Genomic DNA, 26,921 nt, shown 5'->3' on the forward strand with positions numbered 1-26,921 from the left:
CTTTACCGGTTTGCATCCTGTTGTAGATTACTAATATGGTTTATGGAAGCAGAAGTTTGAATGGGTGGGTTAGATGACAGCAAGCAGGTTTCGGAGTCAACATCAGCACCTGACCATTAAAGCAGAAGTAACCGATCCGTTGGTTTTGGCTAACTTCTTGTCAGCCGATGGAGTTAGCAGTCCCCGCCCTCGTCCCTACGTCACCACATTCACGCGCATCCCTTGGCTGCACACACAGAGAGGACCGCCCCTTTATGCCGTTCTCTCTCCTCATTGGATAAAGGTTGTAGGATACAAGGAAAGTTTTCTCCTCGGCTCAGAGCAGAGCAGAGTGACTGACAGACCCGTGTTTCAGACCAAACACTCTATGTAAGTGATTGCTGTCGGAAGATATAACTATTTAAGACTTATATTAACACAAACATTCCGCTTACTTCTGCTTTAAGACTGGGAAACTCAGTTATTGTACTTTTTGTACTACACATTCTGTTTACTACGTCTGTATTTTATGTTGCCATATTTATGTCACCGATCATGTCGTATATTTTATGTAAAAAAAAACACAGGGTCAGCTTGCATGTTCAAGACACTGCCACTTTATCAGTTACATGTACAGTAGTTGTAGCGGCAATCTTTCTTCCTCAGCCTACTCTGCTTTACCGCTACTATTAAGCAGTCTTCTTGACAATAAGCTTGACACACACAAAAAAAAGAATCTTCCAAGGCAATAACTGCGTTCAAAAAATAACTTTACTTAAAAGGCAAAAAACAAAGTTACAAGATTCGCTCTGAGGTATTGTCAAAAAACTGTCTTGCTCCTTAGGCTGCTTAACCTGGTCTGAGAGCTAAGCTACTGTGATGTCATCAAACATCATAATTAAAGGAGCAGTTCCACATTTTAAAGGAAAACTACTAACTATTGTAAGCAATACAATATGGCTCTTACAGTAGTAAACACTAACAGAGCGTCAAGATAAAAAATAATCCTTCAGTAAAGCTGTAGTGTTGAATTTGTTGAAAGTAGTAATACAACAGTGAAATAGTGAGAGGTTGCCTAGATAGTGGAAAACGCCAAAGCCAAAACAGAGCAAAAGACAGGATAAATAGAGTGCAGAATATAGGACTATATACAGTGTAAATGTGAACAAAACTAAAGTCAGGACCAAACAGTGAACAGAGCAAACAGACCGAGCAGAATCAAGAAGGGAATAAAAAAGTGTAAACATGATTGACCCTTGAGGAAAAGAATGTAGCTTCTAACTGGAGCTGTCCTAAAAATATATTATACTACATATATACCAAGCTGCACAAAATGGGAGGAATAAAAAAAAATGTAATACTTGACATTTGTTTTTAATTAGTTTCACATGGTACAGTGCTGGAGAAAATATGCAGGCTAATGATTTTAACTGACGTGTGTCCTCACATGTCACTGTGAAAATGCACGGAGGCCAAACATGCAACAAGCACACATCCAGTATTCCTCTATCACCTCACATTCTAACTCATTCCTCTGTCACCCAGACACACTCTCACTCACCCACACACGGGGCTGTGCAACGTTATATCAGACGTCATCTTACGACACCACAATAGAGCTGCTCAGCATGGCCCCTTACTTGTCACACTACACTACTTCCTGCATGCCGGGGGCAAAGTTCACAGTTGCACTTTTGTGATTGGTGGACGACCTCAATTCTGAGCTTCACTGTGGGACAATTAGCATGACTGACAGGTCACCAAACCAATCGGAGGCGCTCCCCGCCTCGGCAACGAGCCAAACAGGTGTGCTGACTGACAGGCCACCCAGGCTCCTCCCACACTGACACCATATGAGAAAGTTCAAAATCTGGTCGCTCCTCTTTGTCTCATCCTGTTAAACACATATACACATACACATACACACACATACATACATACATGCTCACCTGGCTTTTAAAGCCATGTCAGAAAAACAAAGGACCCTCACCCAGAATCCCCTGGAGAAAACATGGGGGCCATGGATGAAAAGCAGGCTGAGCCAGCGCAGAGGCTGTGAGTACTCACACACACACAACACCACCTGACACACACACACACACATACACATACACAGACAGACGCTGCATCTTTTCCTTTCAGTTCAGAGCGACAGGTCCATACGTGTTTTATTCTATGTGGCGTGAAACTGTGCCGTTCAGTTTATCGAGCTGGTTTGTCGGTGTTCATGGTCTTGGGAGGGTTAATCAGCGTGGACAGAGCTCAGTGTCAGAGTCCAGAGGGCCGTTCACCCCCAAGGTTCACGGCCACACCACCAGTCCACGCTCGTCAGCTTCATGTGATAATCCCCAGGAACTTTAAAGTATTTAAATGTCAGTTGCTGCAACATGAGAGTGGATTAACAGTGCTGGTAAAATAAATAAATACACAGGAGGACCACAATGTAAAAAATGTAATGATCATTTTAATGCCTAAGAATACAAGTAACATTTCACAAACCCACTATCAGTAACTGTTCTACAGTGACATGAATGATTTTATTCAAGTCAAGTTTATTTATAGAGCACATTTAACAACAACCCAAGTTGATCTAAGTGCTGTACAGTTTAAAAAAGAAGGAAATAATACAAAGAAATAAGTGATAAACAAAAATAGAGAGATCAAAGATCAAAGCATATAAAAGCAATATAACAAAGATCAAGAGGTTTGTTTTTTAGCTTGGATTTAAAAGAGCAGCGACCGCGAAGGCACGGTCGGTCACCCCTGAGTTTGTAATGAGTCCCTTTTTAATTAATGGATTATGTTAGTTCTGATAAATGTGAGGGGCTGTTCGTCCACACACTAAAATCACTGACCAGCACCAGTTGAAACCAGTCCACTATGACCTGTGGTTTCAAATCAAACCTTATGCAATTAGTCAATTATTAAACTAGCTGCTTATAAAGAAAATGTTTAAGCTTTGGATTCGACCTAAGCCGCTCGAAGCATTTGCAGGTTTAAACATCAGAGGATGGTTGAAGATGAGATGTATGCAGAGTGTCACATCGGTTTAATTGTCTGGTATGAAAGTCAGGTCAGATTCATCTCAAGAATAGACAGAGCTGTAATGATAATTACTGTTGATTGCTTTATATATTTATTTTATTTTTCATATTATTAGCAATCCCTGGGTCTGAAATGTTTGTTAACAACTAAACAGGAGAAAGAAACAATTCCCATAGACTCTCATATTAAAATGCCAGTTTAAGAGCAGAAATAAGAACTGTTTACACCCTGGTGCGAAAAAAGCTTTGGTTTAAGGGTGTAAATCACATGTCATGAAGATAATTTATTTACATTAAAGCAAGTTTTTGGTGTAAACTTTATTCCTTATTCTCAAACAAAATGTTTTCAGGACTTATTAATTAGTGAAACACATTTTATATATGAATGGAATGTGAAATTACAGCAGTGCCAAGGTACTGTAATTTCTATTTACATGGTGTATCAGAAGTGAGCCATATCTTATCATTTGTCATAGATAAAATGTGTTTCACTAATTAAGTGATAAGTGACCCATATCTTATCAGATATGGCTCACTTCTGATAGAACATGTAAATAGACATTTACACCTGCTTGGTTTGTGTGGGAGATTTATTAGGTCACGTTATAATTCTATAATAATTATAAAGGAAGGTGAGTCTGATACTCAGAGTTCATATCCAACACGTCACTGTTTACAAATTGTCTAGTCTGTCCTTACAAGATAATATTAATGAAGTGCCTGCGTGGAGCAGAGCTGTTGTGAGATGCATGATTATGTGCAGATGAGAGTGACAGTTGTGCCACCATCCAAGGACGGAACAAAGCCTCTTGGACACACGTGTACTTTGTTTTTCCTCTCTTGATTTCTAATCGGCTCGTTTCAGTTTTTGCTGGTAGGCAAACGTGAAATCCGGTGTTTTTCTCACGCACTCTCTCTTTCACAATCCCTCTATCTAAATATAAATGAATGTTATATGAAAACAAGAACTAGTCGGGGGGGGAAAAACAGAAGTGCGGACAACATGCTTTGATAGGAAAGATCTGCTCTGTCTGAAATTAAAGAAAAGTATACTACGTTTAGAAGCTGGAACTTGGTGTTCTTGCTTGAAATAATGAAATACTGCATTTATTATCGAAATTTACGTTCACCAAAATCACAGCATGGTTAGGTATATGTGTATTTCATTACATTGGGCAAGAGTTAAAGGATGTAATTGTAACCAGTATCAGATTTATTTCCTATACGCACCATCAGCTGTTTCTAGATGTGTAAAGCAACATGAATCCTACTCATGTCTCATTATCCTTTTCCTTCTACTGACATTAGCATGCTAGCTCCCATCATCAATTTTTGAATAGCTACTCACTGTAGCATTTTGTCATCAAAATGCAATGGCTGAAGCACTTACAGACTGGAAACGATTTTCCTTCTAGTTCCTCTGGAAGAATTGTGTGTGTTTAATCAGTAAAAAAGAAAAAAAATGTGGGCCTGTGGTTTTCAGGCAGCCTTCCTCAGTGTGAGACCTCCACTTTTCCATGGAAATCAACATGTGTTTACGTGCAACGTTGAAATGTAGTGTTTTGTCTTTCAGCGTCGGTGCCTCAGTTCACCAACTCCCCGACCATGATTGTGATGGTGGGTCTCCCAGCTCGAGGAAAAACCTACATCTCTAAGAAGCTTACCAGATACCTGAACTGGATCGGGGTTACAACCAAAGGTATCATCTGACCGTACAGGGTTTCACTGGGACTCACGGCCCGAAAACCTATGATTAGGACTCGACTAGAAAAACATTTCACTGCACAGTGACACTTACATTTTGTGCGTATTTTACATTGAGCTTATTGTGAATATAAACAGTAACAGAAAAGACTAAATTTTAAGATATATTTATTTGCTTACCCTGTATGTGTAAAACTTTATTATAGTGCAGGCTACGTCAGAGATAAGAAAATGCCATGATATTGTTTGTTCACTTAAAAGCACAAAAAAATTATATTAGATTTATATATCTAGGTAACAGCCTACAAAAGCAAAAATATGATGCCAAGATTGTTTATGTAAAGGCTATATGTCTTCATTATTATTAGTTCACATCATTATTGGAATATTTATATGCTCAAATATTAACACCACACCTGTTCTTTATAAAAAAGGTAATGATCTTAAGCTCCTTGTCTGGAGAGTTGGCAGCACATGAGGCAACATGTGCAGAATCTCAATCAGATGATAATCAAACAGCAGCAGCATCAGGAGAGGCTGTGACTTTAACTTTAATTAGCTACAGAACCTTTCCCACCGCTTCAACCTGTGTCATATGTGCTCATCAGTATTTATTGTTTATGTTGTCACAGGTACACGTGTTGTTTGTCACCAAAACCAATATGTGTTGTGTTTTGAAGTGGAATCGATGCCATGCCCAGTCGGCATAAACTGGTTTTGTGGCATACGCTACCGGTTTTTGAGCGGGAATACCAGTCTACCTGGGTGTTACCTTTGATTCCTTTGAACCTTTAGCAAGTTCCAACAGGCATAGTGAAAGAAATGTTTATAAATATCTACGTATGATAGATGATAAAGCATATTATCATATGCTTTATCATCTATCCCATCCCATCTGCATTGGCTAACTACAGGGATTATGGCAATTGGCCAATTTGCCAACATGTTGAACTATCCCTTTAAGAACAAATTTGTTCTTAAAGGGATAGTTCAACATTTTGGCAAATTGGCCCATTGCCATAATCGCTATAGTCATAGCAGTAGGTTTGTTACCTTTAAATGTCGGTGTAAGCTATTTTTAGAACGGCGGAGCGGAGCAGCAGGCTGCTCAGAGCTACACTACGGAAGCTAAAGGAATTTCTTGGTTTCCCTCATCAAACTCATCAAATACAAAATCCCAAAACTCCAAAACGCTCTGGTGGACAAGTTGCGAGCTGCACAATCACCACGCTATGAGACAATGACGGAACGTTACGAAACTGAGCCGTTTTCGAGGTAAATAGGGGGTAAATACAGAGTCTGCTTGTGGAAAAACTGTCCCTGAACGCAACGCGCATCAGCGGTTTTGCATGTATTTACCTCGAAAACGGCTTTGTTTCGTAACGTTTCGTTATTATCTCATAGCGTGGTGATTGTGCAGCTCACAACTTGTCCATGACAGCGTTTTGGAGTTGTAAGGTTGTGTATTTGATGAGTTTGATGAGGGAAACCAAGAAAGCCTCCATAGCATAGCTCTGAGGAGCCTGCTGCTCCGCTCCGCCGTTCTAAAAATAGCTTACACCAACATTTAAAGGTAACAAACCTACTGCTATGACTATAGCGATTATGGCAATGGGCCAATTTGCCAAAATGTTGAACTATCCCTTTAAGTCCCACAGTTTTTACGAAGATTGTGGCATTCACCGATGGTTTCTTATCCAGGATTTGTTCTTAGCTAAGAACAAAGAACAAATCTACACACACACAGGAGCATACTCATATAATATTATATGATTTGAATTTGAATAGTTTTCTCATCATTAATGACGTTTTTGGTAATTATTTTATGAAGTACTGCAATCTCTTGAAAAACAATAGACACGTCACATCAGTTATGTTTATTGGGAATCACCACACCATCCAATAGCAATGAAGTGACTGATCATATGATAATATGATGATGTTAATGATGTCAGACCTGAGAGTGTGGTCTCTCTGATAATGACCCTATGTCCTGGTCCAGCTCAGACCAGTCTGGACCAGCCTGTCCCCTCCACTGCTCTGCATTTCTATTCTTTCTTTGACAATACTTTCTTTAACCACAGATTTGAGATCAAACCATTTCTTCCTTACTTCGTCAGTAGTGTGCTCCTCTCCAGACTCTCTGTGGTTGTAGCTCAAGGCACCTACAGCACCATCTCTCTCTCTCTCTCATTAACAGTGTTTAATGTCGGGCAGTATAGGAGAGATGCCACACGTTCCTACAATAGCTTCGAGTTCTTCAAACCTGACAATGAGGAAGCCATGAAGATACGCAAGTATGAGCCTGCAGATTCACCTGTGTGTGACCGTACACATCTTATCACCTAGAAATATAAATATAAATATTTCATGTTTTCTTCTATTTCTGTGCACAGGGCCTGTGCAGTTGCTGCCCTGAAAGATGTGTGTGATTACTTCACCAGAGGGCTGGGCCAGGTTGTGGTAAGTGAAACACGGAAGATGACATCCTTTGATAGTTTTACACCAACTAAGTATTGAATGAGATTTTTAAAAAGTCATTTTAATTTAGAGGAGTGGTCATATCACATATCATATCTGATTTTAAAGGTTTTTGATGCCACCAACACTACCACAGAGCGGAGAGAGGTCATCCTTGGTTTTGCCAAAGAAAATGGTTACAAGGTTCGTTCTGCTCTTTTAAAGATGAACCATTTTAGATTTTTCTGGCCACATTCTTCTAGAACGTGTCTTTCTCTGTTTCCACCTGTTCAGGTTTTCTTTGTTGAGTCAATATGTGATGATCCTGAGATCATCGCTGAGAATATTAAGGTAAGTGTGTTTGTGTGTGTGTGCACATGTTGTGCTTCCAAATTCACTGTGAGAAATATCATTGGAGCCAAGAGCTTGAGCCAAACACTCAGCATGTTTGTTTGTCATCGGTGGAACAGAGTGAACTAAGCAGGCCCTGGGTCAGAGCACCCGTCTGACATGGCCAGACTGGCTGTGGGGCAGTTGATGGTTTTTCACATATGGAAAACAATTATCCTGCTGGTGGTCGGTCATGTATTTTGCTGTTCTCTCTTTTTTAAATTTGCAATTGATTTCAGCTCAATGTGGTTCAATTCGCTTGGATTAAAGTGAATGTGTGTTAAAACATTGTTGCTCACAAGTGTTATTCACAAAAACCTCTATCTTAAATCATGCTTTTGACTACATACAATTTTAAAATGACACTTTTGTCAGCTTTGGGTTTAACATTTCAATAATCTTTATGGTTGGCACTCAACAAAAGTCAGTGTTCCACAAGATCATAGTAAGTGCAGGTGCATGTGAAATGTGTGATCTCTCAGAAACTCAGACATATAGGAAACCTACATTCATACAGGAAAAAATGGTTCCCTCACACCACCTCTGTTCTCTGACAACAGCAAGTGAAGCTGAGCAGTCCGGACTATGTAGACTGCGACAAAGAGGAGGCCGTGGCCGACTTCCTGAAGAGGATCGAATGTTACAAGGTGACCTACGTCCCCCTGGATGACACCAAGGACAGGTGAGAGCATCTGTAATGCCAAACCCAGCCCAGTCCTTTTCCTCTACGCCTGTAATATAGGGTAGCTGGTTAGTTCTGGTTTTAATCTGTTGTAGAGGAGAGGAGGACTGCTATGAAATGGATCGTACCTTATCAGGTCTTAAAGGGATAGTTCAAAATGGCCCATTGCCATAATCCCTATAGTCATAGCAGTAGGTTTGTTACCTTTATTTGTCGGTGCAAGCTATTTTTAGAACGGCGGAGCAGAGCCGCGAGCTGCTCAGAGCTAGATTGGCAACAATAAGAAGGATTCTTGGACTGAGGGGGCATGTGACAGTAAATCTCTATATAAACTTGGCCTTTGCATGATTATTTTATTTCCCAGAGCTTTTATATTTATTATGATTATTTTATGCCTCTTAATTGAGGGAATGCAGCAGGGCCACCGGTGGAATCGAAACCGGGGCCGCTGTGGCAAGGACTATAGCCTCTGCATATGGGGCACGGGCTCTACCCACTGAGTTAAACCACGCCCCTACTTGATTTCATTTATTTTTTTAAAAGCTAATTATAAGGACACAACTATTTTTGTCAATAAAAGTATTTGAAAATAGTAAAATGTTGTGCGTTCAATTTATATCTTTGTAACAAATGTTTGAACTATATTCAAGGGATCAAAAGAAGCCATTTGTTTTATTCCGTTCATCTTTATTTTTTGAAAAATGTAAAATGTTTTATTCCCTAATATTGTCCTGTTAAAAGAAATCATTATGGTAGATGGATGTTAGCCTCTGATGAGGGCTTTTAATTTGAAATAATCGATAAAGTGGAAGCATGTTGTAACAACCAATTCTCCCTCATACCAACAGAGAACTTGTTTTGTCTTCATGCAGGAACTTGTCTTACATCAAGATCTTCAACGTGGGCAGCAGATACTTGGTGAACCGGGTCCAGGACCACATTCAGAGCAGGATCGTCTACTACCTCATGAACATCCACGTCACCCCCAGATCCATCTACCTGTGTCGCCACGGAGAGAGCGAACTCAACCTCACTGGTCGTATCGGGGGCGACTCTGGGTTGTCACATCGTGGGGCAAAGGTCAGGACACTGTGTGTGTCTGTGTGTGTGTGTGTGTGTACTGCAAATTATTATAGAGCCATTCTCTACACCTAGTCCTCTCTGTGTGTCTTGTCAGTTTGCCAGTGCTCTGGGTACATACATGCGTGGGCAGTGTATCGCTGACCTGAAGGTGTGGACGAGCCACATGAAGAGGACCATCCAGACAGCAGAGGCGCTGGGAGTCCAGTATGAACAGTGGAAGGCCCTCAATGAGATCGATGCTGTGAGTGTGTGTGTTTGTACACAGCATTTTCACATGGTCTGATAGATGCATCAAAAACATCCCTGTCCTGTTGTTATTTCATAGAGATGTCATGTTAGAAGGTGACGTCAGATAAAGACGATGTGTTTTGGGCTCTGTGTGTTTGGTCAGGGCGTCTGTGAGGACATGACATACGAGGAGATCCAGGAGCATTTCCCAGAGGAGTTTGCACTGAGGGACCAAGACAAGTATCGCTACCGCTACCCTAAAGGAGAGGTGAGCTCTGGCTAAAGGTGGAATCTTTGAGGAGACTGAGGTAGTGGATGGTTTGTGAGATCTACCACTGGCAGAACTGCTGACGAGCCACTGGAAGGATGAGGAGGATTTCAGACTGGAAGATCCTGCTGGTTGATGTGACTTCAAATCAGCAGTGCAATTACTTGTAATTTGGGTTGTAATGATTGATTGAACAAGCATGTTGATTGCACCACTGTCTGGTAGTTGTGACAGATAAGACTTGATCAAGAGACAAGGCCGATGTCCGCTTCAGCATGTCCTAAAGTCTTCGATGCAACCTGGAGAACTACAATTTTATTTATTCATGATTTAATTAAAGGGATATTTCAACATTTTGGCAAATTTGCCTATTGCCATAATCCCTATAGTCTTAAGAGTAGGTTCATTACCTATAATTGTCGGTGCACGCTGTTTTGGGAGTGGCAGGGCAGAGCCGCGAGCTGCTCAGTTTACGCAATGGAGGCTCGTGGTATTTCTACGTTTCCCTCATCAAACTAAATACACAATCCAACAACTCCAAAACACTCTCGTGGACCAAGTTGTGACCTGCACATTCGCCACGCTATGAAATAACGTATGATTATGTAACATTATGACACATGAAGCAAATACTGTGAACTACTTTCGCTTTTGAAGTCACTCTGCCGAGCAGCCGTGCCGGGAATGTAGTTCCGGTTACGTATTTACCTCAAAAACAACTCCGTCTTGTAATGTTCCATTATTATTTCATAGCGTGGTGAATGTGCAGGTCCCAACTTGTCCATGAGAGCGTTTTGGAGTTGTTGGATTGTGTATTTGATGAGTTTGATGAGGGAAAGGCGGAAATACTGCGTGCTGTGCAGAACTCACATCTCTGCCCCGCCAATCTAAAAACAGCTTGCACCGACAATTAAAGGTAATGAATCTACTCCTAAAACTATAGGGATTATGCAAATAGGCGAATTTGCCAAATTGTTGACATATCCCTTTAAGCAAACAATTGTGATGTAAAACAATGCTACTTTTCACATGTGGAGATGGCAAGACTTTAACCTACTGTTTCTGTGGTGATGTCCTGTGTGTGTGCACCAGTCGTACGAGGACCTGGTCCAGCGTCTGGAGCCGGTCATTATGGAGCTGGAGAGGCAGGAGAACGTTTTAGTCATCTGTCACCAGGCTGTCATGAGATGTCTGCTGGCCTATTTCCTAGATAAGAGTGCTGGTGAGGAAAGATCCTTTTTATTTTGTTTACAGTAGCCTAACTTATCACCCAAGTCTGGTTGTTTTAAAGTGAAACTATGCAAGTCCAATCGCTTTTCTGTTGTTTTCTCTAACCCTCCTCCTGGCCATGTGTATTTGTTGTTCAACAAAGCTGGCGAGAAAGCAATCCATGGAGCGGTAGATAATGTTTATCATGTTATGATGTGTACATTTGTGTAGTCTTATCTACCAAAAACAAGAGATTACGGGTTACAGCGCTCATTTGTATTGCGGTGCTGCAGAGACAAGAGCTGGGAAACCAGGTCGGCAACTCTGATCTTGGAGGGTTGGTTTTCAACAAAGAGATGCCAGGTGGAAGGCAGAGAGCCTCCATTCTCCCTGGAACAAGTTACAAGTCATTTATTTAACCATCACAATTACACCAAAGCTGTTTAATTAAGAGACTCTTCTGTTCTCTCTGTGTTTTTGTGTATCAGGTGAGCTTCCCTACCTGAAGTGTCCTCTCCACACGGTCCTGAAACTCACCCCCGTCGCCTACGGTTAGTCTCATTTATCTTTTCACATGATGGCCTGTGTGTCGGCTCTCTGACATACCCGGTCGTCAGAGGTTTATGCTCTCCTGAGGATGACTTTTTATTATTTTGTGATCACTATTTTCTTTTCTTTTTTAAAACAAAAAAATGTCAAATTCTTCAGCCTACAAAACTAATACGATTTCAACCCCAGCTGTCATCAAGATAATTTAAGTCTATAGGTTCAGCTTTACAGAGCGACCAGTGTGGCTGTAGACTCACAACCTCTGTTTTTTTTTTCAGGCTGTAAAGTGGAGTCTGTCTTCCTCAACATTGAAGCTGTCAACACACACAGAGATAGGCCAGTGGTAAGTCTTTCCTTTGTTTCTTGGACTGACCAGGGGGATCGAAACTAAAACCGCTGTGATTCTCCAATACACCTTGTGGACACAGGGCAGGATATCACCACTAGTTGGGAGCTCAGCTGTCTTTCTAATAACTTAACTCATTGAGTGCCAACCACGTAATTTCTCGTTTTTCGTTCCCATGCGTTGAGTGCCAAAAACGAAATTTTTCGTTTTTTGCTTTTTTTTTAAATTATGAAAATAGACACTTTAATACACATTATATGTAAATTTGGGGACTCTACGACGAGGAGAACTGAAATAGATGACGATCAAAGTCACATGACAGCTCATGATCTGGAAGTTTTTATCATAACTCGGCTTCTGCAAACGAGTTCTGCATGCAGATGCAGCGCAGATGCAGCGCAGCTGCTCCGCTCTCACCTGCGCTGCTGCTCCAGCTGCTCCAGCAGCTCGGAGCAGAAACAGGAAGCTCTCAGCCGACTGTCCCGCCCGGTCTTCATCTGGAGCAACACCGTGTCCTCCCCAAAGTCCTCCCGCGGTAAAATCTGATGGTCTCTGGGCCAAAGCAGACCGCCGTCACCGACCCGAACCACAGACGGACCGCGACCACCGGCGGGACCGGTATTCGCGAGCCGCTGTGGCCGACAGACCCTCGCGTTCCGCGGCTAGAGGCTGTGACAGGGCACGGTGCGTCTGTGTTATTGTTGTTTAGTGGCGCCCCCCCCGCCCCCGATGGTGGTTTTGTGAATAGAACAACAATTGTTGTATATATTTATCTTATACGAGCCCTTTGATCCAGAAATGCGAGTGTCAGAAGAGCGACAGACACAAACAGAGCACCTTTCATAAAAGACGCTCTATCTCCTTTTCTAGAAAAAAAGGAGGGATTTTGGTGAAACCCAGCCATGTTTAGCTTGACTTTTCTCAGGAATGGAGGCACGTAGAAACAAACGGTTTGTGGTCATTTGAAGCATAAAGTTAAACCTTTCAATTGAGCTACAGTATGTGTTGGTGGCTATAATATAGAATACACTATGGCTCTACATAAAAAGTCAAAAATGGTCTAAATTGCCGGTACACTTGACTAAAACTTTGGAAAGGAGCGCGGCACTCAATGAGTTAAGAACCAGATGTCTGGTGACTAAAATCCTCCATAAAAACATACAGTTGGAAACGGTGAAAAGGTGTGTCTGAAAAATGTATTCAATTTTGAGTTTTCTGCAGGTGACCCTGCATGGGATGATGTTATAACTTAAAATCAAGTTTAGACGTTAGAAGTCATTGAAAAGAGATAAATCCATAGGTTTTCCAGACATATTGATAACCAAGTTTGTTTGTGTCTCTATCTTAGAACGTGGACGTCGACAGAGACCCAGCAGAAGCATTAGAGACCGTCCCAGACCACATATAGAGCAAAGTGAACAAACTGAACCAGGGAGCTGGTTTTGTTTCCGCCCACCATGACGGAAAGTGGCCTTTTTTTATTTAATAGGTAATCGTATTGATCATCATTGTTGTGGTCATTGTTGTGAAGTGGAAATCCCAACAATGCAAGTGTGTAATTTCTCCTGTGGCAGCCTATTTTCCATTGTAAATGCACTTTATAATGTAGGGCTCAGGCCAAATGTCAGAGTGATATGAAGAGGAAGCATCTGGCTAGCAGCTATTGAGCTTAGCTCAGCGTAAAAGTTTCATTACGGGGAAACGGCTAACTTCACTCTTGTCAATAAAAGAATTGCCTACCAGCACATCTGAAATTCAATAACATACTCTATTTCATGTTTATCGGACAAAAAACAAAAGACTGCGAAAATATGACATTTTTAAATGTGAATTTAAGCTAGTAGTTAGTTACTTGCAAATAACAACCAACTACAATCTGATGGGTAGGTGAGCTTTTAGGAAAGATAGCCACCTAATGTTCGCTACTTGGTTATTTGTAATAAGAGAGAATCGACACATTTCCCTAGCTGTTTTCATTAGAACAAGACTGGTTGAACATGTAGTTTGACTCATGCATTAAAGAATCTGTGGTAATAGAAAAGTGGCTACCTTCAGACAGAACCAAGTTAACCGTTTCTCCGTTTGCAGTCTTTATGCTAAGCTAAGTGGCTGCTGTCTATAGCTTCACGTTTAGTGCACAGAAATCAGAATTGTATCGACCTTTTCATCTGACTCTTGGCAAGAAAACAAACATGGAAGGTTAATTTCCCGAAATATCAACCTATTCCTCATACTTGAACCAGCCTGTAGGTTTTGAGTCACGTTTTGTGTTTTCTTTGCATCTGAGCACTCAAATGGTTTCTGGGTGGATGTGGTTTTAGGTCGCTGTCATGGTGCTGCTGACTTTGGTAGTGAACATCGACCTGAGAGCAAACAGGGCCATGCCAACCACAACTCCCACAGTCCTTTGAGAGTGAAACTAGAGACATTTGGCACTTTAACTGCCTGACACCATGATGTGCCTCACATTACTCAAATCTACACGATTTACTCTATGCACCCAACTTACACAGACACACGCTCGAAGGGCAGTGTGTGTATTGTTGTGTGTTTTTTAACAGGCGTAAGAAACATGATGGGATCTGGTGCAATATAATTAACTGTGGTGTCAGTGTTTTTAAAATATGAAAATATTTCAAAAATGGCTGGCTGATTGTGAGACCTTGGTGAACTACAGTGACTATGTTCATGGTCTGGGGTCTGTGTCACAAAGCGACTTCCACCTAGGTTCTGCAGGTTTCCTGGCTTTTCATTAGTGATCCATTTGGTAGTATTACAAACTCACAACAACATGTAACAGTCTGCATATTGCAGCAGCAAAAAGTGATATCCAAGTCAAAAACACATAATCACACAAGGAAATTAAGAACTAACAGAGTGGGAATGATATATAAAAGAAACAAAATAACCTAAACAACTGGTAAATTTATATTGACCTATTTAAATATATTTGGATTATTTAACATTTAAAAAATAAAATGAATTAAATGGATAGCCACAATAATAAAATGCCAAATATTATATAGTAACACATATATATATATTTAAAACATTTTTTTTTTTTAAGTTTACATGTTAAGTCTCATGCATGATGTCTTGGTTACCAATATGATCATTATCTCATAATGGACAATTTTAGTTTTTCTTAGTGGCAAGTTTACCTCGTGCTCAATAACTTATATTCACATTTTAAAAATGACTTTTTATTGCTATTAGCTTATGGATATTTTTATTTTAAAGGACACCTCTTGATGCTGCTAAACTTTAAATGAACACTATGAATTCTAAAACAACTTAATATTATATTATTTCATAAATATCACTATGTTCTTCTGTCTCCCTTTTGTAATAATTAGATCTGCTTCTTCCATTTAACGATGCTGTTGGATTTCAGCCTAGGCTGACAAGGTGATATCAAAAGAGAGCCAGCTTTATGACACAGGACCCTGGTGTGTGCTTGTCAGATGCATTACTAGTAAATTTTACAGCTTGTTTGTGTTGCCTTGGGGAGCAATAGAAATACAATTTCCTCAGGGGGCTCTTATTTTGAAAAAAATAATAATAAAAAAATACAGATGCCAGCACATGACAGTGTAAATAAATGCATGTACCTCTTTTCCATATAATGTGACAAGTTAAATTATCATTGAACACATGGAGTCGTCCCTTTAAAACCATGTTCAGTTCCTCGGTGGTAGCAAGTCCTGTGTCAAAGCAGTAAATCTGTGCTGTTGGTTTAGACAAGTCAAACTATATCCACTGTCACATTTTTGTTGTGCTGCTGTTCTCTTGTCTATGTAATTGTATATTTGTGCCTGTGAGTCCCTGAGCTCTGTAATATGTAGCAACCAGAGTGTCAAAGTGGTACTGCAACGGTACTGTCCTCTTGTCCAACAGCAGTGAGAGTGTGTGTGAGAAATGAAAGACAACAGTTCAAATCATTGATGTTGAATCCATTAAAAAAAAAGTGATTTTATTTTCTGAACTTGAACAATAAAATGCAAAAATTTATCTCTGGCTACTGGTGCCAGCCTGGGTGGAGTTGAGGGAGACGTGGGCTTCTCTGTACTGCTGAGTCCAGTTCTGAGGGTCCTGGTCATGGAGCTAAGATCAAAAAAGTCCACAAGTCCCAAATCTTCAGATTAATGGTTCAATTTAAATAAATAAAACAGCGGGCAGATGCATTCGGTTGGTACTTACTTGACCCATGAACTCCAGGATTTTAGCTTTTGACACCTCCTCGTCAGCACGTTGACCCCAGCGAAATTCGTGCTCAGCTGGCTCCGTGTGAGGGATCCGCACATACTCCAGATATCTATATTTACACACACAAACAGTATGTTAAATGTGTTGATGGATTGGCCACTCTCAAATAATCTGAGGTTTTTTGTTTTAAGTATATTTTTGGGCTTTTGCCTTTAATCAATAGTGTAGTAGTAGTAGTAATAGAGAAACAGGAGATGGGGAGGCAGAGAGAGGGGGAATGACATGCAGCAAAGGGCCACCCGAATCGGGATTCGATACAGGGCCGGCTGCAGCTAGGACTATAATAGCTTCTGCACATGGGGCGCCGGCTCTACCAACCGAGCCCCTAACCAGAGGTTTTTCGCTGAAAGCAAATCAGGTCATCTGTGGTGACAGTGGCGCTGAACAGTCTAATACTACACAATATACAATACAGTCTAATACTTAGTCAAAACAGTCAGTTCTCACACTTATGTGTAACCTTGGAGTCATATTTATTTTCCTGTTCATTCAGTGTTGTTTGTTTCCTGACCCCAACATGCATCTCACTGATAATGCAGCTTTGAATCAAGAAGGAAAAGGTGCTGGATACTAGATAACTCCACTCAAAAAAAGGCCGTGTAAGGTCAGAATTTAGAGGCCGTCTGTAAATTCAGTTTAAGTTTGCTCTCAGCTCCTATCAACCGTCTGAGATTTAAACATGAACAACAAGCAAAGCCGACATAAACTTATTAAATTAATTTATTATCCGGTTAACCTAGGATTAAAAAACAGCACGTTAGAGCGCGGTCTAGTGTCGGATCAAACTACATTATCATGCCGTGGTTCGGCTTTTTGTAGTGTTAAACAGGAAACGTGACTTTTTGCCGTGTAAAAGCGTTTTTGGGTCGAGCCTCGGACTTTCAAACCTTTTACAATAATCTGTGGTGGTTCCCTCGGCGTAAACTGTCGGGAGGGAGACGACAGGTGTCATCAAGTCTGTTAGAAAATATGCTTTCAGTTTACAAACATTCTGAAACGTTCCCAGTTATTTCCTGAAACAATGCGAGGCAGAGAGGCCGAGACCGAAGGCACCAAAATGTAGTGTGGACTAATAAATAAGCACCACTAATGATTTAAAAAAAAAAGAAAAAGGTTTTCTCCTCCGAGGCAGCCGTGGCATAAATGCGCTGTGCTCAGCCCTCAGAGTGCATGCAGCGCATTTATTCCCCGGCATAAAGATGCACATCTGCCCCATATGTGCATCTTAAACTCCAGTCTCTACTCTTATTATCCACCTGATATTTTGTCTGACAACGCTGTGTGTCAGTAATGCGGACTGTCTGACAGACAGAGCGCATTTATGCACCGGCTGCGCTCTGTCCGTCAAACATGACGTCATTTTATTTTTTATTACAGTATTTGGTTACCTGGTTACGACAAGATTAGGATACTCGGTTAGAAAATTATTCGAAATGCCCATCCCTAGCGAGTGGCGGCCCAGACACTGCTGCAGTGGCCTGGTTTCATCCACACTCCTGCTGCTCTATAGGAACACTCTGGCCCGACCGTCGGGCGCCGGGTCCGTGTCTGTTTGGTGTGTTCATCTCCGTCAGGGAGCGTCGGAAGCCGTCGGGTCTTGTTGGGGCCGATTCAACATGCTCAGTCGGGACTCGTCGGGTACTCTGATTGGCTGTGTGCCAGCTATGACGATTATGACGGGCAGTGCCGTAGCGAATCAGCGCGGTGTGTGGGAGGGGCGGAAGTGAAGATAGTAAACAAACCACACATAAATCACATGTAGCAGGCAGAGACGATGTCTTCGGGCAAGAACGAGCCCGAGAGCAGTCAACGCGACCATCAGCTCAGCCGGAGTGACCATTTTGCTTCCAAGATTTATTTTCCAAAACATCCAAATCATCTTCTCAAAACTAATACCAAGCTGTTGTGTGCGCCTTGTTTTTAATCTGACTGGTTTCTTCTATGGTTTCTCCGTTAGGTCATTTCCTGTTTTCATGTTTCGGATAACGGGCACGAGACTAGCGCCACCCGCTGTTATGGTGAGTTATAGCGCAGAAAGTACAGGCTGTCGTGTGTAGTCGGCAGTCGTCGGGGCGGTGTGTTTCACTAAAGCTAAACCACGCCCCTAATCAGAGGTTTTTCGCTGGAAGCAAATCCAGTGTCAAATCATCATCTGTCATCTGCGTTGACAGTGGCGCTGAACAGTCTAATACTTAGTGAATGAACAGGAAAATAAATATGACTCCAAGGTTACATGTGTGAGAAAACTGTTTTGACTGTTGTTTGTTTCCTGACCCCAACATGCATCTCACTGATAATGCAGTCATGCAATCAAGAAGGAAAAGGTGCTGGATACTAGATAACCCCACTCAAAAAAGGGCGATGTAGGTCAGAAAACTGAGGTCAGAATTTAGAGGCCTTCTGTAAATTCAGTTTAAGTTTGCTCTCAGCTCCTATCAACCGTCCCAGATTTAAACATGAACAACAAGCAAAGCCGACATGATAAACATAATAATGTTTGGAGTGAGTGGCGGCCCAGACACTGCTTCAGTGGCCTGGTTTCATCCACACTCCTGCTGATCTATGGTGTGGTATAAACCAGAGTCTATGGTCTGAGAGACACTGGCTCTGAACACACCAGTACAGTGAAATACAGTGGTCTACAGCGGGACTCGAACCTGTGACCCTCTGATCACAGATGTGCTGGACTAGAGCACTGAGCTATCGTCACATCCACAACTCTATGTCTCAGCTATTCACACCTGTAGCTGCCGGGGGGGAGGGGTGTCCTACCAGGCAGCCGGATTACAATTACCTTTGTTGTAGCCTTAAAGGGATAGTTCACCCAAAATTCAAATTTCACTCATTATCTACTCACCCTCATGTCGACTAAGTGTTGGGAGAACTGTTCATCTGTAATGTCCCTCTTGTATTGAAGCCCCAACATGAGAAATTGTTCCGAAAAAAATTAAATAAGTCTATATTTTAAAGCGGAAGTAAGCAGAATTTTTGTGTTAATATAAGTCTTAAATAGTTATATCTTCCGACGGCAATCACTTTTATTGGTCTGAAATACGGGTCTGTCAGTCACTCTGCTCTGCTGTAAGCCGAGGATAAAACTTTCCTTGTATCCTACAACCTTTATCCAATGAGGAGAGAACGGCATAAAGGGGCAGTCCTCTCTGTGTGTGCAGCCAAGGGATGCGCGTGAATGTGTTGACGTAGGGACGAGGGCGGGGACTGCTAACTCCATCGGCTGACAAGAAGTTATCCAAAACGACCGGATCGCTTACTTCTGCTTTAAGCTTGTTTGTAGCGGAAGCTCCCAGTGTCTCAGTTCACTGCTCTGCTGGTGTCAGTGCAAATCGCGCGAGATTTGAGACTGAGACACTGGGAGCTTCCGCTACAAACAAGCTTAAAATATAGACTTATTTAATTTTTTTCGGAACAATTTCTCATGTCGGGGCTTCAATAAAAGAGGGACATTACAGACGAGCTGTGTGGAGGTATTTGGATGTTTTTTGGACAAAGAAAAGTGAGCCCCGTTTGCAACCATCATATGGACATGCAGTGCTGCACGGAGCCTCGCTGTAACTCAGAGAAGGCACGGAGGACTCTGAAACTTCTCCCAGCCCTTAGTCGACATGAGGGAGAGTAGATAAAGAGTGACATTTGAATTTTGGGTGAAATATCACTTTAATGAGGGCCTGACACTTAATCTGTCAACTTGGCAATTACAAGGAGGACTCTGGGACTGAGGGCAGTGACAGTAAATGTCTTAACTCATATATAAACTTGGCCTTTGCATTATTATTTTATTTCCCAGAGCTTTACTTCCTTTTGCACATCTTTTTTATATATATATATATATATATTTTTTTTTTTTTTTATTTAAGGAGCTTGTTATGTTAGAATTGTTCATTTGCTGCTCGCCCCTCAGCAGATATATCGATTATCTACGTTTCTTTACTCCCAAATATTGACATCAACCCCAAAAAACCATATCGGTCAGGCCCTACTTTTAATCAAATCAAAGGCAAAAATGCTCAACATGAACTTTATGTAAATGAAGGCCTTTTCAGTGTTAAATCATCTGACAAGACCTGTGTTGATGCTTACTTTTGACGCACAAACTCGTCCGTAACCACCTTCTTGACGTCACCAAACTCCTCGTGTTTTTCCCTGGAGAGAGTTTCAGTCATCATCAGTGAATGAATAGAAACAAAGGTACCGGTAGCACATTAAAAAGTCATGAACATGTCAAATTTTTAAAAATGAGATGAACTCTTGCTTTACCCGGTGTCAACACGGAGTTTCTTGAGAGTATTCCAGATCAGGCCTATGAAACGAAACCAAACAAACAAAATGAACAAAAAGTGAATTTATTAATAAGACGGTCTGACCGCTTTCTACTTCAAAAGAGAAATGAAGAGCAGAAAACTCCATGGCTCACCTTCTCTCACCACACCTCCTTTCATGAAAATAACGCTCAGGACGACAAAGAGCAGACCCGTCTTCGGGTTGGTGGGGCCACTGCACACAGAGAAAACAGACACTTGCAATTGTTGTTATCAGACATACTAAAGTCTGAAAATACATGGGTTTTTATTCTCACTTGATCAACGAGGCTCCTTCAGAGGTCTCCAACTTATTGATGAGTATGTACGTGTGGTTTTTGGTGTCGATCTCGACCAGTTTGAGGCCAAACACCTGGTTGAAGAGGTGGAGGAGAGCAGCACTGTGACCGAGTCTCAGTTTTAATGTGAAGCGACTGTTTATCCGATCGCTGATCCACTCAGAATGAACCAACCTGGTCAAAGGTCCGTACTGCCCGCTTCATGATCTCAGGGTATATGTTTCTGTACTCTTTAATCACGTGCTTCACAAGGTCTGAAAAGGAAACAAGTAGAAAATACCAGAGTATGACAAAACATTTTAGTATATTTCCTATGTGCTACTACGTTTCCTGTATAAGGAGGTGTAAGGAATACTAAGTAGTACTACTTCATACACAGTTTTAACTGTTTTATTCACCTTTTTCCCCAACTTCACTAAAGTAAGCTGGTTTTGCTCTTCTGGTGGAATTGTATGTTTACGTTTCTATGGTTTCAGTAGCTGTCATAGTCACGGTAAACACATGGATCTATTAATGCCAGCTTTTAACTACGAAAAAGGTGGATAGAACAAATGTTTGTTATAAATGGTGTACAGAGATTTTCTATCGGCTGATAAATCATTACTAGATTCAATGTCAAAATCAGTATCAGCTTCAGATGGTAAAATGCTTGCAGAGTGTGTAGGATTTTCCCCCCAAAAATCTAAACATAGACTTAAACAATGGAATGACTGTCTGCTTCTGTGTCTGCCTCTACCTGCTCGGCGGATGGGGATCTTCTTTTGGTCCTTCACCAGGAAGAACTGCACCACTTCAGCTGTCTGCAGAATCAGACCAGTGAAATGAGAGAATAAATGATTAAATGAATAAAAGATATTTCAGTTTTCATGATCTCTTGGATTTCTGTGACTCTTATCACCTTTTGGTCCACCTGTGCAGAGGTGAGCTTCTCCAGGCCTCTCTGGACCTGTGACGTACTCGGCTGGGTGAAGTTGATGTCATCATCCTGATCCTGAGCGACTAAGGCGCTGGGTTGTCTCTACATGAGAAATCTGGGCTGAGACCTTTGTCATATTGTTCAATACAATGTTCAATGTTTTCTACAGAGGGGGGAAATTGTGGAATTCAAAGGCGCCATTATAGTTAGAATCTGTGTTGATAATCAGTTTGTCTTTTCAGTCATGATTAATGAAAAACAAACACAATATTGATCAGAATTTTTACGATTATTTAAATTTACATATAAAAAGACTTCCATATAAAAGAGCATTATTAGACATAATGCAGAATATTCATTTCATAAAGCATAGTGGATCTTATGATGATCATGACTTTATATCTTTTGATTCTTCTCAATGGTTTCCTTTGTAATTCCACAATGTAAGTGAGTTAGAACCTTTCCTTTTCATCCCATCACAACACTACTGTTCCCATCTTGTCGAATAAACTAAAGGTCTAATGTAAAACTTGATCACGTGCACTGCCACAACGTCCTCTTTCTCCAGGATTTAAATGAGGTGGAAATGAACAATGTTGGGCTCAATACTTTAAAAAGTCATTAGTTACAGTTATTTTCCCCCCAAAGAAACTAGGTTAGTAACGAATTGCTGCATTATAAAAGTAACTAATTACCAGGAAAAGTAACCACTGCATTATTTTTTTAAATAAAATGCTCAAATATGACAAATTACCCGGATTCACCCTCCTAACCCTAACCTTCCCAACTAACCAACTCACTCGGTGTTCCTGCCTGTGCGAAGGAATACTGAGTGAGTTGGTTAGTTCCGGATAAACAGCTTTTTTTCCAACTAAATGTACACTCTAACCAGTGTATTATTTTGTGACAGGACTTCTTGAGTCTAGTAATGGCATATCTTTTTGGATTATTCGTTACTGAAAAAAATAGCGCCGTTATTTTATATAACATCGTTATTCTTCCCATCACTGGGAATGAATACCTAACAGAGAAAGTGCCCTGTATTTGTGACACACCAAGTTTAAATAACTACTTATCATGAAAATGTCTGGAGTTGCATTTTGTTAAATGAAATTCCAGTCAGCAACAACAATGTTTTCAGAAACCAGCTTAATAGAAACAGACGAGACTGTTTCTATTAAGCTGGTTTCTGAAAACATTGTGGAGATGGAAAACCTGTAACCAGCCAGAGACTGCGTGGGAGGGGAAGGACAGTGTTGGGGTTATGACATGATGGAGGTACACTGTCAGGAGGAGGGAGGACAGAATACACTACTAAACTGAGAACATTGTGTTAAATCCCGGCGGAGGGAGACGGACTCACTGCGCTCTGAGACGACTGGCTCCTTCTCTGCGTCATGGCGTCACGCTGCCTGACAGACAAACAAACAAACACAGATATAAGCACGAGCAGCTCCGCGGGCTTTATTCGTCTTTTATGGTACAGACACACCAACTCCGTCAACCGACGTTCAGTCAACGGATTCCATTCATGTCTATGTAGAGCAGGAGCTCCGGCCGGGCGGGGCAGATGGATACAGCAGGAGGAGTTGACGGCCCCGTCGCCGTATGTGAATTTGCATAAAGTTCGATAGATTGAACTTTATGCAAATGAGGTCCGTCCAACGCAATGCGGCCGGCTCCAGAAACTTCGTTCAAACTATCAAACTAGGCGGTGTTGATCAAATATAAATCCAGATTCTGTTACTGCACTACACATTTCCCGCCTCAAATGTTTTCAGAAACATACTTTAGTGTGTTGTTTAACTGTAAAATGAGATCGTTTGTGACCCGGCCGCCATGTTGGAAACGGCAGAGCGAAACTCAAGCTCGGCACTACGTCACATAAACGTCACATAGTCCTGCCCACTCGCTGCAGCGCTCGCCGGTCCGTTGTGGCCGGATCCGTCGCCGCCGGAGTTGGTGTGTCTGTACCATTAGAGAGAAGAAAACTTACCAACTAACGCTACCTCAGGCTCAAACAGCAGCACCGACGGAGGCAGACAACGAGGAAGTGGCACGGTGAACTAATGCTAGGGTAACGTTAGCCCACAAACCGGGCTCTGTGTCGGTAGACTGTGTGCACTGAACAACGTTCACACACTCCCGGGTTGTGTTTCCTCTTTCACTTTCATGACTTGTTAACATGATGAGTTGAGGCCACTTCCATTGACTTGTTCAGTGAAAGTGGCCTTAACTCAACCTGTTTTGAATATTAAACAAAAGCCTCTCTTTGCCCGCTCTTGCCACATTTTCTTAAACCCCGATAACACTCTTAATTAACCTCTGCTTTACCGATGCGATACTCACTTGCATTCCTCCTTCCTCCTTCCTTGGCTGCCCGTTGTCCGGTTCCCGCTTCCCGCTCCTTCTTCTTCGTTGGTGTTCCTCGTCTTCTCTTCCGTTTTTTTTTTTTTTTTGGCGAGCGACGCCAGCTGCTTTAAAGGCGCGTTACCGCCCCCTGCTGGAGCCTACACTACACTACACCAATACAAAAAGGGGGAAAATACATTTCAGCCGGTCATATTCTGCTCAGAAACATAATGAAAAGAGCCACAAGGCCAACAAACAATTTAAAATAGTTGGTTCGTCAAATAAACGGAGAAAAACAACTGTCCAAATGAGGTTATAGTCATATCACAAGGTAGCTGGTTATAGTTTGCCACAGGGACCGGGTAAATGGTAGGATTTAGCTGATATGAGAACTAATCGGCTTTTCTCTCTGAATCAAATTAGGTCTTTACATTAATGACGAGGTGTGATGTGCTTTGTTCATAATGCCTCTGCAGTAGGCTACATGTGACTGAGAGGTCAGAGGAACTTCCTCCAGGTAGGAGAGCTCTTGCAGGATGGTGATAAACAGGTGCTCTCACCTTCTCTGTCAGACGAGTCGCTCTGGTGGCCTACCTGCCTTTAAAAAAAAAAAAAAAAAATCAAAAGTATTAGGTTACACAATTATCAAATCCTTACACTCAAAGAGCAAAACATCGGCCAAGATTTGCACCACTATAAGCACAATTTCAGCCTCCCACTAATTCTACTAAACACGCAATACGACGTATGGGTCACTTCTTTGGAATTCAAAAGCACTGATTATCAAATGATCACACCCATAAATAGGTTAAACACAACCATCAGGTAGGTCTACACAAACACGCTTAATTGTAGACAAACTGATCAGGTTTAAGCACCATAAAAATGCAGTGAGTGAGTTCTACAGCTCTGCTCTGGGTCAGAGGTCTGTGACCAGGATTTGACATTCAAGACTTCACATGTTGTCTTGCCATTGAGGATATCACGTGGTATTGATTGAATTCTCTGGCCTTATCTAGGTGAAGAGAGAACGTCTAGCATGGTCTGTATTGTATTTTCAGCGTTTTGTTTTTTGTTTTTTTTGTTTTTTTACTGTAATCTAAAACATAATCTACTGGTTTTATGTTTGTCCGACATGTGCTGAGCTTTCAGTGGTACTGTACGTGCATGCACTGTGCTGTAGTAGGCCATCATGAAAACTGGATGTTGTTTCTTTTTGTTTTGTTTTGTTTTTATCATGTTGACTGATTTGGTTATACAAAGAGACATAAATTATATTTTGATTTACTCGGTCTGTAGCATTGGTCTTGTGTAGTGGTTGGTGAGTATATTGTATATTTGCACTTTTTGTGTCTACTTCACTTGAGAATAGAATTGCTAAAGCAGTTTTTAGGTTAAACACAGCAGTGTGTAACTGGTTCAACAGAATAAAGTCATATCAAACGTGTGTTTCCATAACAAAACATGATAAAGTAGTGTAGCCCATTGTTTTTACAAGAGTGTTTCATTTTGCAAAGTGTTCTGCTAATTGTGTGTAGTGTTGTGACGAACGGGACCCAGTTTTCAAAATATAAAAAAACAACAACCAAAAAACAAATGTAACTCCAGGACATTTGATGCCGCCCTCGCCCTGTTCTTGGCCGTCTTCGTGTCTCCATGTCATAAGGGGCAGGATGAGGCCTTTAAAGCAGGAATATATTGTATCAGGGCGAGACATTTAAATTCTGATTGTTTTCAGCCGCCAGATTTATCGCTGCCACGCCGGCTTTACACTGGAATTGGCAAAGTAGTCTACACACCTTTCATAAATCACAGCTGACACCTGGTGGACGCTCATATTTACACCAGGATCTGTACAAACGAGGGCCAGTCCATCTACTACGGTAGTAGATTTCATTTAGGCCAAGAAGTCCACATTCGTCTTAGGTACTCTGTTTAATGTGCAGTAGCTTCAAGTCTTCCTCTCGCTGGCTTCTCCCATCCAGACGGGCTTAACAGGCCACAGCACTGTCTCTCAAATCCTTTCTGCTTTTTAACTTTCTGCTATTTAATTTCCTTTCCAACCAGCTTGATAACTCATCTTTATCACTCACTGCATCATTTATGGACATTTACACAGAGTGATGTGGGTGTGCATACAATTAATTTAACATTTATTGAAAATGTATTTTAGCATGTGTCAAAATGGTCAATTAATTGACAACAAATACATTTTGAGAGAAATATGCCATATTCTGTTCTTTATCAACTCCGTGAGGATTTTTTTTTTTGTGCAAGTTTCTTTTTTTCATGCCAATTCCTATCTTAATCCTCAATCTCAAAAATGCGCACTCCCGCTAGTGCTAGTGCTGTCCCGATTCTCAGAAAAATTAAGTTGAGGGGCAAGTTAAAGGCTGTATAGCCCTCAATATTGAGATTTTCCGACACCACCCTTGGGAGCAAGGGCTATCCAGAATGCAGTATTTTCTTTGTTAATAATTAAAAAAAATGTTTTTAAAATTTATTTAGCACAAATGATATCATATAAAAACAACATGGACAATCAACATAACTGGGATCTGCAATGGGGAGGTATGAAACCCAAAAGGGCTTATATAAAAACCTCACCCACATTTTCAAAGACCAAATTTGTTACAGTATAAAAAACAATAACATGTTAATAGAGATATAAATATTACGAAAACCATTGTATTATCTAAGTTTAGCGCCATTTTATGGATTATTTACCTCATTGTTGCATAACATTTATTTTTTTATTTTATGAACTTTTCTCAATAGCCAGCCGGTGCGGACAAGCCATAATGCTGTCGTTTAGTTACAAAATGGTCAT

At 41.2% G+C, this 26,921-nt stretch overlaps 2 protein-coding genes across 4 annotated transcripts; one reads left to right on the plus strand and one right to left on the minus strand.

The window, feature by feature from the left end:
* Positions 1-1,828: 1,828 nt before the first annotated feature.
* LOC310989030 (6-phosphofructo-2-kinase/fructose-2,6-bisphosphatase-like) lies at positions 1,829-15,953 on the plus strand. Its single transcript, XM_083975882.1, has 14 exons — positions 1,829-2,034; positions 4,597-4,722; positions 6,928-7,024; positions 7,124-7,190; positions 7,317-7,391; positions 7,482-7,538; positions 8,138-8,259; positions 9,132-9,339; positions 9,437-9,583; positions 9,734-9,838; positions 10,931-11,060; positions 11,536-11,598; positions 11,875-11,939; positions 13,291-15,953. Exons 1-14 carry the CDS (start codon positions 1,944-1,946, stop codon positions 13,348-13,350), a joined length of 1,413 nt encoding a protein of 470 aa, XP_083832008.1. The 5' UTR covers positions 1,829-1,943; the 3' UTR covers positions 13,351-15,953.
* ndnl2 (necdin-like 2) lies at positions 15,354-26,723 on the minus strand. 3 transcript variants are annotated; one of them, XM_083975883.1, is made up of 11 exons: positions 24,089-26,723; positions 23,103-23,151; positions 21,722-21,841; positions 21,560-21,623; positions 20,998-21,077; positions 20,803-20,897; positions 20,641-20,720; positions 20,484-20,526; positions 20,307-20,369; positions 16,143-16,257; positions 15,354-16,046 (listed from the first exon to the last, which is right to left on the minus strand). In XM_083975883.1, the coding sequence occupies exons 2-11, from the start codon at positions 23,136-23,138 to the stop codon at positions 15,951-15,953; spliced, it is 792 nt and encodes a 263-aa protein (XP_083832009.1). In that variant the 5' UTR covers positions 23,139-23,151; positions 24,089-26,723; the 3' UTR covers positions 15,354-15,950. The 3 variants fall into 3 exon arrangements, with proteins under 3 accessions (XP_083832009.1, XP_083832011.1, XP_083832010.1); XM_083975885.1 differs by lacking the exon at positions 24,089-26,723 and adding an exon at positions 23,749-24,077; XM_083975884.1 differs by lacking the exon at positions 24,089-26,723 and adding an exon at positions 23,736-24,077.
* Positions 26,724-26,921: the final 198 nt, after the last annotated feature.

The sequence above is a fragment of the Trachurus trachurus genome (assembly GCF_905171665.1).
Source record: "Trachurus trachurus genome assembly, chromosome: 7".
Classification (NCBI taxonomy): Eukaryota; Metazoa; Chordata; class Actinopteri; order Carangiformes; family Carangidae; genus Trachurus; species Trachurus trachurus.